This window comes from Salvelinus fontinalis, chromosome 14, assembly GCF_029448725.1.
Source record: "Salvelinus fontinalis isolate EN_2023a chromosome 14, ASM2944872v1, whole genome shotgun sequence".
Taxonomy (NCBI): Eukaryota; Metazoa; Chordata; class Actinopteri; order Salmoniformes; family Salmonidae; genus Salvelinus; species Salvelinus fontinalis.
This window is the reverse complement of record NC_074678.1, coordinates 13,706,173-13,716,410: the sequence shown is the minus strand read 5'-3', so window position 1 is coordinate 13,716,410 and position 10,238 is coordinate 13,706,173. Positions and strand designations below refer to the sequence as shown.

Below are 10,238 nucleotides of genomic sequence, written 5' to 3'. Positions count from 1 at the left end.
TGTGTGTGTGTGTGTGCGTGTGTGTGTGACATGCATGTGTAGCGTGCGTGCATGCGTTAGTAGTTTCAAGAGATATGCTCATAAAGTGTGGTAGCATAGAGATGGGAAGACATAAAATAAGCTTTGCTTTCCTCGTGCTTTAAGACATAAAATAAGCTTTGCTTTCCTCGTGCTTTAAGACATAAAATAAGCTTTGCTTTCCTCGTGCTTTAAGACATAAAATAAGCTTTGCTTTCCTCGTGCTTTAAGACATAAAATAAGCTTTGCTTTCCTTATTAGTAAAAACTCTGGGATTCAACCCTTAAAGTTGACAAAGACTGGTTTGAGTGTGTTTGAACATATTTTCGTGTTCTAGGGGTTTCTACTACTCAGTTATACTCCTCCTGTTCCTCTATAATAGAGAGCCGGTGGTGGATACCTGCCAGAGACAAAGATAATTAAATAAAAGGAAAAGAGAGAGAAAATGACTGAAAGAACAAGAGAGATGGATCTTCAATTTACTTTCCTACCTTATTATGTCAAGGAATGTATCGACCGGCAGAATGATACAAGGCCCGAGGGACAGAGTGGATAAGAGAGAGAGGGATGGAAGAAGGGAGGGGAGGAGAAGGTCAAGGAGCAGAGAGAATTTGAGTGAGAGAGATAGAGGGATCATCCGAAAGAACAGAATTGGAGCGTGAGATATAGAAAAATGACGAGTAAAATAGATTTCTAGAGACTTAGGAAGGAAAGAGAAAATGAGGTGGAGGAAATGAAAGAGGCATGCTTGAAAATGAGGTGGAGGAAATGAAAGAGGCATGCTTGAAAATGAGGTGGAGGAAATTAAAGAGGCATGCTTGCGCATGTGCATCCATCTTTGAGTGGATTTACATATTGTATTTCGTACAGTACGGCATAATTTTCCTCTTGCAAACACACACATGCTATGAGTCACCGTAACATTTTAAATAAACAGGATATCTGATACTGTAGTTGTGGGGTGTAGCTCAGTGTGAGAGAAAGACAGAGAGAGAGAGAGAGAAATATATAATTGAGAATTCATTGAGAAATATATCTAATCAAAAACACAGAGAACCAGACAACAAAAATATACGCCTTCAATATGGGGAAACACTGAAGCAATACAAACGCACCCTAAGAACCAAAAAGGAACAGCACATTAGAAATCAGCTGGATGGAATTGAGGAATCCATAGAATCAAACCACTTCTGGGAGAATTTGAATAAATTAAACAAACCTCATCATGAGGAATTGGCTATCCAAAATTGGGATATGTGGAGAAATCACTTTGCAAACCTCTACAGCAATATAACAAAGAGCCCAGAACAAAAAGATATACAAGAAAAATTACAAATCCTTGAATTAGCAGTCAAAGACTATCAGAATCCTGTGGATACCCCAATTACAGAAGAAGAATTATTGGAAAAACTATGCAATCTCCAACCCCAAAAGGCCTGTGGTGCTGATGGTATTTTAAATGAAATGATCAAATATACAGACCACAAATTCAAATTGGCTATACTCAAACTCTTCAACATTATCATCATTGCAGGTATTTCCCCCGATATTTGGAAGCAGGGATTGATCACACCAATCTATAAAAATGGAGACAAATTTGACCCAAATAATGACAGAGGAATTTGCGTTAACAGCAACTTGGGGAAAATTCTCTGCAGTATTATAAATAGCAGACTACATCATTTCCTTGACGAACACAACGTCCTGAGCAGAAGCCAGATTGGATTTCTAAAAAATTATCGTACAACAGACCACATTTACATCCTCCACACTCTAATTGATAAACAAGTTAACCAAAACAAAGGCAAAATCTACTCGTGTTTTGTAGATTTCAAGAAAGCATTTGATTCAATTTGGCACAAAGGTCTTTTTTATAAACTAATAGAAAGTGGTATTGGAGGGAAAACATATGATTTTATTAAATCAATGTACACTAAAAACAAATGTGCGGTTAAAATTGGCAACAAGCAAACAGACTTCTTCTCTCAGGGGCGTGGAGTGAAACAGGGCTGCCCAATAAGTCCAACATTATTTAACATCTACATTAATGAATTGGCAAAAACATTAGAAGAATCGGCAGCACATGGTATCACCCTACACAACACTGAAATCAAGTGTCCGCTGTACGCAGATGGCCTGGTGCTGCTGTCTCCCACTAAAGAGGGGTTACAGCAGCACCTAGATCGTCTCCACAGGTTCTGTCAGACCTGGGCTCTGACCGTTAACCTAAAAAAACAAATATAATGATATTCCAAAAAAGGTCCGGAAATAAGGCTGACAAATATAAATTCTATTTGGACACAGTTCTATTAGAACACACCAAAAACTACACATATCTAGGACTAAATATCAGCAACACAGGTAGCTTTCACATGGCTGTTAATGAGCTGAGAGACAAAGCAAGAAGAGCATTCTATGCCATTAAAAGGAACATCAAAATTGAAATTCCAATTAGAATCTGGCTCAACATTTTTCAATCAGTTATAGAACCAATTGCTCTATATGGCAGTGAAGTATGGGGTCCACTCTCTAATAATGAATTTACTAAATGGGACAAACATCCAATTGAAATATTGCATGCAGAGTTTTTGGAAGACTGTATTGCAAGTACAAAGAAAAACTCCAAATAACGCATGTAGGGCAGAATTGGGCCAATACCCCTTCCTCATTCGAATAGAAAAAAGAGCCATCAAATTTTACAACCATCTAAAAACAAGTGACCCTAAAACATTCCATCACACAGCTCTACAATGTCAAGAGATGAAACCAGAGAAGAGTTCCCTCAGCCAGCTGATTCTGAGGCTCAGTTCACCAACCCAAACCAACCCCATAGAGCCTCGGGACAGCCCTCAGAAAATCTGGCCCAACCAAATCATCACAACACAAAAATAAATATATCACCTATTGGAAAGACACCACAAAAAAATCAAAGTAAACTTCAATGCTATTTGGCTCTAAACAGTACATGGTGGCAGACTATCTGACCACTGTGACTGATAGAAAACTGAGGAAAACATTGACTAGGTACAGACTCAGTGAGCACAGTCTGGCTATAGAGACCGGTCGTCACAGACAAACCTGGCTGCCCAGAGAGGACAGGCTGTGCTCACTCTGCTCCAGGGGAGAGGTAGAGACAGAGGTGCATTTCCTACTACACTGTGACAAATACTCAGACCTAAGAGCATATTTCTTTCCCAAAATTATAATTCAATACAAAGAATTTGAAACTATAAAAGATGAAGAAAAAATCTAATATTTATTGGGTGAAAAGCCAAAATGTGCAGTTTTGGCAGCCAAATATGTGTCCTCCTGCCACAGCCTGAGGGACAGCCAGTGAAAAATGCAAAGTAATGTTGATAATATTTCCCATTTAACTTTGTTTTGTTTTGTCTTTCATACCAGGTCATATGTCTTCTCAGTCATGTTGACATTGGTCTACTACCATTGCTTAAATGTATTGTTGTTCTGATTAATATTGTTGTTGTAGCTGTTATTAATGGTAATCCCATGTCCACTACTACTATTATTATTGCTGTTGGTCCCACCATTTATTTATATATAAATATATATATATATTTTGTATATATATACATATATATTTTATTTTTATTTTTCGATATGTATACTTTGACAATGTAAGTAATAATGAACTTGCCATGTCTATAAAGTCAATTGGATTGAATTGAGAGAGAGAGAGAGAGAGAGAGAGAGAGAGAGAGAGAGAGAGAGAGAGAGAGAGAGAGAGAGAGAGAGACCGAGACCGAGACCGAGAGAGAGAGCGTGAAAGAGAGAGAGACCGAGAGAGAGACCGAGAGAGCGTGAAAGAGAGAGAGCGAGAGAGAGAGAGAGACCGAGAGAGCGTGAAAGAGAGAGAGAGAGAGAGAGAGAGAGAGAGACCGAGAGAGCGTGAAAGAGAGAGAGAGAGAGAGAGAGAGAGAGAGAGAGAGAGAGAGCCGAGAGAGCGTGAAAGAGAGAGAGAGAGAGAGAGAGAGAGAGAGAGAGAGAGAGAGAGCGAGAGAGAGAGAGAGAGAGAGATAGATGCTCTAATGTATGTGTATCTGTAGGGGTGAAGCTCAGTAAGCCTGTCTAAAGCTGTGGCCTGGTAAAGCAACTTAGGAGCATGATAAGCTTCCTACTGCCAGAATACTGTTATCATATTAATAATGCATGTGCCACAGATAACAACCTCTACCTCCTTCCTACCAGCCACTTCTACCAGCTCTCACAGTCTCACGTCAGAATTAGACGTTCATCCATGTTTCTCAAATGTCAAATTTCGAAGTTGTTCAAAACGTAACATTTCTAAGTGTTTAAGGTTAGGATTAAGTTCAGACAATAACACTAAATTATTAAGGTTAGGCATTAACTCCGAATGGTTAAGGTAAGGGTTAAAGTTTGGTATAGGCGTAAAGGCTTCTGCCTGGCCGGTTCCCCTCTCTCCACTGGGATTCTCTGCCTCTAACCCTATTACAGGGGCTGAGTCACTGGCTTACTGGTGCTCTTTCATGCCGTCCCTAGGAGGGGTGCGTCACTTGAGTGGGTTGAGTTACTGACGTGATCTTCCTGTCTGGGTTGGCGCCCCCCCCCCCTTGGTTTGTGCTGTGGTGGAGATCTTTGTGGGCTATACTCGGCCTTGTCTCAGGATTGTAAGTTGGTGGTTGAAGATATCCGTCTAGTGGTGCGGGGGCTGTGCTTTGGCAAAGTGGGTGGGGTTATATCCTTCCTGTTTGGCCCTGTCCGGGGGTATCATCGGATGGGGCCACAGTGTCTCCTGACCCCTCCTGTCTCAGCCTCCAGTATTTATGCTGCAGTAGTTTATGTGTCGGGGGGCTAGAGTCAGTTGGTTATATCTGGAGTACTTCTCCTGTCTTATCCAGTGTCCTGTGTGAATTTAAGTATGCTCTCTCTAATTCTCTCCTTCTCTCTTTCTTTCTCTCTCTCGGAGGACCTGAGCCCTAGGACCATACGTCAGGACTACCGGGCATGATGACTCCTTGCTGTCCCCAGTCCACCTGGCCTTGCTGCTATTCCAGTTTCAACTGTTCTGCCTGTGGTTATGGAACCCCTACCTGTCCCAGACCTGCTGTTTTCAACTCTTAATGATCGGCTATGAAAAGCCAACTGACATATATTCCTGATTATTATTTGACCATGCTTGTCACTTATGAACATTTTGAACATCTTGGCCATGTTCTGTTATAATCTCCAACCGGCACAGCCAGAAGAGGACTGGCCACCCCTCATAGCCTGGTTCCTCTCTAGGTTTCTTCCTAGGTTTTGGCCTTTCTAGGGAGTTTTTCCTAGCCACTGTGCTTCTACACCTGCATTGCTTGCTGTTTGGGGTTTTAGGCTGGGTTTCTGTACAGCACTTCGAGATATTAGCTGATGTACAAAGGGCTATATAAAATAAACTTGATTTGATTTGATTTAAAACAAAAATATAAAAAACAACTTTATATCGCTGGATTCAAACTTGCAACCTTTGGAATCAAAGGCCAAAACCTACTTGACGGCATCAGTGCTCACTGCCCCTTGTGGCCCATTTCCACATCATCTCCCGACGTCCTCAGACATGCATGGTCGTGGAATACTGACTTGTATCACGGGTGACCTGGCTGAGCCGCACATACGCACGCATGCACACCACACACACCACAGCTTATATCACACGCTCGCACGCACGCACACACACACACACACACACACACACTGAGGTTAGGGGACTAATAGGATGGAGGTACTCACTGTGGCCAGCTCGTCAAACTTCCCGAATAGTTCGTTGAGCAGTTTGACCAGTTCCTGGGCAGTACACTGAGACGCCAGACTGGTAAACCCCACGATGTCTGCAAACAAGATACTGGAGGGGAGGGAGGGGAGGAGGGAAAGAAATATAGCCATTATTATAATGTTTCTAACAGTGACAACCTAAAAAGGTCTAGGCATGCGAAAGGGCCCTTCTCAGTCACAAATAACATTCTTTTCTTGTAGCATAGTTGAGCATATTTGAGTCAGACACTGTCAACATTACTTTGTTGATGAATATGAATGTACTGAGCTAAGAAGAAGATCTGTTTGTCAGCTTATCCCAGTTTATCAAAGGGATAAAAACCAAATCATCGCAATCACACACATGCACGAACGCGCACACATACAATACACAGACTCCCACGAACGACTGAGTGAAGGAGAGTATCTTGTAGAACAGTCTGTTCAAAAGTAGTGCACTATAAAGGGAGTAGGGTGCGATTTAGGATGAAGTCACTGTTGCTTTAGTTTGAATAGAGTATTAAAAGCCATTTGTCCACAGCACAGATGGTTTGAACAACAAGGTGTTATATACTGAACAAAAACATAAACGCAACATGCAACATTTTCTAAGACTTTACTGGGTTACAGTTCATATAAGGAAATCAGTCAATTGAAATAAATTCATTAGGCCCTAATCTATGGATTTCACATGACTGGGAATACAGATATGCATCTGTTAGGTGTGGATCAGAAAACCAGTCAGTGTCTGGTGTGACCACCACTTGCCTCATGCAGGGCGACACATCTCATTCGCATAGAGTTGATCAGGCTGTTGATTGTGGCCTGTGGAATGCTGTCCCACTCCTCTTTAATGGCTGTGCGAAGTTCTTGGATATTGGCGGGAACTGGAACAAGCTGTCGTACTAGTCAATACAGAGCATCCCAAACATGCTCAATGGGTGACATGTCTGGTGATTATGCAGGCTATGGAAGAACTGGGACATTTTCAGCTTCAAGGAATTGTGTACAAATCCTTTGAGAATGGGGCTGTGTATTATCATGCTGAAACATGAGGTGATGGAGGCGGATGAATGGCACGACAATGGACTTCAGGATCTCATCACGGTATCTCTGTGAATTCAAATTGCCATAGATAAAATGCTATTGTGTTTGTTGTCCGTAGCTTATGCCTGCACATACCATCATAATGTGTGAGAGTGTAACTTCAGTAAGCCATAATGTGAGAGAGTGTAACTTCAGTAAGTCATAATGTGAGAGAGTGTAACTTCAGTAAGTCATAATGTGAGAGAGTGTAACTTCAGTAAGTCATAATGTGAGAGAGTGTAACTTCAGTAAGCCATAATGTGAGAGAGTGTAACTTCAGTAAGCCATAATGTGAGAGACTGTAACTTCAGTAAGTCATAATGTGAGAGAATGTAACTTCTTCAGTAAGCCATAATGTGAGAGAGTGTAACTTCAGTAAGTCATAATGTGAGAGAGTGTAACTTCTTCAGTAAGCCATAATGTGAGAGAGTGTAACTTCAGTAAGTCATAATGTGAGAGAGTGTAACTTCAGTAAGCCATAATGTGAGAGTGTAACTTCTTCAGTAAGTCATAATGTGAGAGAGTGTAACTTCTTCAGTAAGCCATAATGTGAGAGAGTGTAACTTTAGTAAGTCATAATGTGAGAGAGTGTAACTTCAGTAAGTCATAATGTGAGAGTGTAACTTCAGTAAGTCATAATGTGAGAGAGTGTAACTTCAGTAAGTCATAATGTGAGAGAGTGTAACTTCTTCAGTAAGTCATAATGTGAGAGTGTAACTTCAGTAAGTCCTAATGTGAGAGAGTGTAACTTCAGTAAGCCATAATGTGAGAGAGTGTAACTTCAGTAAGCCATAATGTGAGAGAGTGCAACTTCAGTAAGCCATAATGTGAGAGAGTGTAACTTCAGTAAGCCATAATGTGAGAGAGAGTAACTTCAGTAAGCCATAATGTGAGAGAGTGTAACTTCAGTAAGCCATACTGTGAGAGAGTGTAACTTCAGTAAGTCATAATGTGAGAGAGTGTAACTTCAGTAAGTCATAATGTGAGAGAGTGTAACTTCAGTAAGCCATAATGTGAGAGAGTGTAACTTCAGTAAGTCATAATGTGAGAGAGTGTAACTTCAGTAAGCCATAATGTGAGAGAGTGTAACTTCAGTAAGTCATAATGTGAGAGAGTGTAACTTCTTCACTAAGCCATAATGTGAGAGAGTGTAACTTCAGTAAGCCATAATGTGAGAGAGTGTAACTTCAGTAAGCCATAATGTGAGAGTGTAACTTCTTCAGTAAGCCATAATGAGAGAGACTATAACTTCAGTAAGCCATAATGTGAGAGAGTGTAACTTCAGTAAGTCATAATGTGAGAGTGTAATTTCAGTAAGCCATAATGTGAGAGAGACAGTAACTTCAGTAAGTCATAACGTGAGAGAGTGTAACTTTAGTAAGTCATAATGTGAGAGAGTGTAACTTCAGTAAGCCATAATGTGAGAGAGTGTAACTTCAGTAAGTCATAATGTGAGAGAGTGTAACTTCAGTAAGCCATAATGTGAGAGAGTGTAACTTCAGTAAGCCATAATGTGAGAGTGTGTAACTTCAGTAAGCCATAATGTGAGAGAGTGTAACTTCAGGAAGCCATAATGTGAGAGAGAGTAACTTCTTCACTAAGCCATAATGTGAGAGAGTGTAACTTCAGTAAGCCATAATGTGAGAGAGTGTAACTTCAGTAAGCCATAATGTGAGAGTGTAACTTCTTCACTAAGCCATAATGAGAGAGACTATAACTTCAGTAAGCCATAATGTGAGAGAGTGTAACTTCAGTAAGTCATAATGTGAGAGAGTGTAACTTCAGTAAGTCATAATGTGAGAGAGTGTAACTTTAGTAAGTCATAATGTGAGAGAGTGTAACTTCAGTAAGCCATAATGTGAGAGAGTGTAACTTCAGTAAGCCATAATGTGAGAGACAGTAACTTCAGTAAGTCATAATGTGAGAGAGTGTAACTTCAGTAAGCCATAATGTGAGAGAGTGTAACTTTAGTAAGTCATAATGTGAGAGAGTGTAACTTCAGTAAGCCATAATGTGAGAGTGTAACTTCAGTAAGTCATAATGTGAGAGAGTGTAACTTCAGTAAGCCATAATGTGAGAGAGTGTAACTTCAGTAAGCCATAATGTGAGAGAGTGTAACTTCAGTAAGCCATAATGTGAGAGTGTAACTTCTTCAGTAAGTCATAATGTGAGAGAGTGTAACTTCTTCAGTAAGCCATAATGTGAGAGAGTGTAACTTTAGTAAGTCATAATGTGAGAGAGTGTAACTTCAGTAAGCCATAATGTGAGAGTGTAACTTCAGTAAGTCATAATGTGAGAGAGTGTAACTTCAGTAAGCCATAATGTGAGAGAGTGTAACTTCAGTAAGCCATAATGTGAGAGAGTGTAACTTCAGTAAGCCATAATGTGAGAGTGTAACTTCTTCAGTAAGTCATAATGTGAGAGAGTGTAACTTCTTCAGTAAGCCATAATGTGAGAGCGTGTAACTTTAGTAGGTCATAATGTGAGAGAGTGTAACTTCAGTAAGTCATAATGTGAGAGAGTGTAACTTCAGTAAGTCGTAATGTGAGAGAGTGTAACTTCTTCAGTAAGTCATAACGTGAGAGTGTAACTTCAGTAAGTCCTAATGTGAGAGAGTGTAACTTCAGTAAGCCATAATGTGAGAGAGTGTAACTTCAGTAAGCCATAATGTGAGAGAGTGTAACTTCAGTAAGCAATAATGTGAGAGAGTGTAACTTCAGTAAGCCATAATGTGAGAGTGTGTAACTTCTTCAGTAAGTCATAATGTGAGAGAGTGTAACTTCAGTAAGTCATAATGTGAGAGAGTGTAACTTCAGTAAGCCATAATGTGAGAGAGTGTAACTTCAGTAAGCCATAATGTGAGAGTGTGTAGCTTCAGTAAGCCATAATGTGAGAGAGTGTAATTTCAGTAAGCCATAATGTGAGAGAGACAGTAACTTCAGTAAGTCATAACGTGAGAGAGTGTAACTTTAGTAAGTCATAATGTGAGAGAGTGTAACTTCAGTAAGCCATAATGTGAGAGAGTGTAACTTCAGTAAGTCATAATGTGAGAGAGTGTAACTTCAGTAAGCCATAATGTGAGAGAGTGTAACTTCAGTAAGCCATAATGTGAGAGTGTGTAACTTCAGTAAGCCATAATGTGAGAGAGTGTAACTTCAGGAAGCCATAATGTGAGAGAGAGTAACTTCTTCACTAAGCCATAATGTGAGAGAGTGTAACTTCAGTAAGCCATAATGTGAGAGAGTGTAACTTCAGTAAGCCATAATGTGAGAGTGTAACTTCTTCACTAAGCCATAATGAGAGAGACTATTGCTTCAGTAAGCCATAATGTGAGAGAGTGTAACTTCAGTAAGTCATAATGTGAGAGA

At 40.2% G+C, this 10,238-nt stretch overlaps 1 protein-coding gene across 2 annotated transcripts in view; it reads right to left on the bottom strand.

Moving 5' to 3' along the window:
• The window catches only part of adcy1a (adenylate cyclase 1a), a 240,836-nt gene that overhangs the window by 73,257 nt on the left and 157,341 nt on the right, over positions 1-10,238 (bottom strand). For both annotated transcript variants that reach the window (XM_055943984.1, XM_055943983.1), the window contains exon 4: positions 5,764-5,875. In XM_055943984.1, coding sequence (XP_055799959.1) covers positions 5,764-5,875 — 112 coding nt within the window. The remainder of the gene's footprint in view (positions 1-5,763; positions 5,876-10,238) is intronic.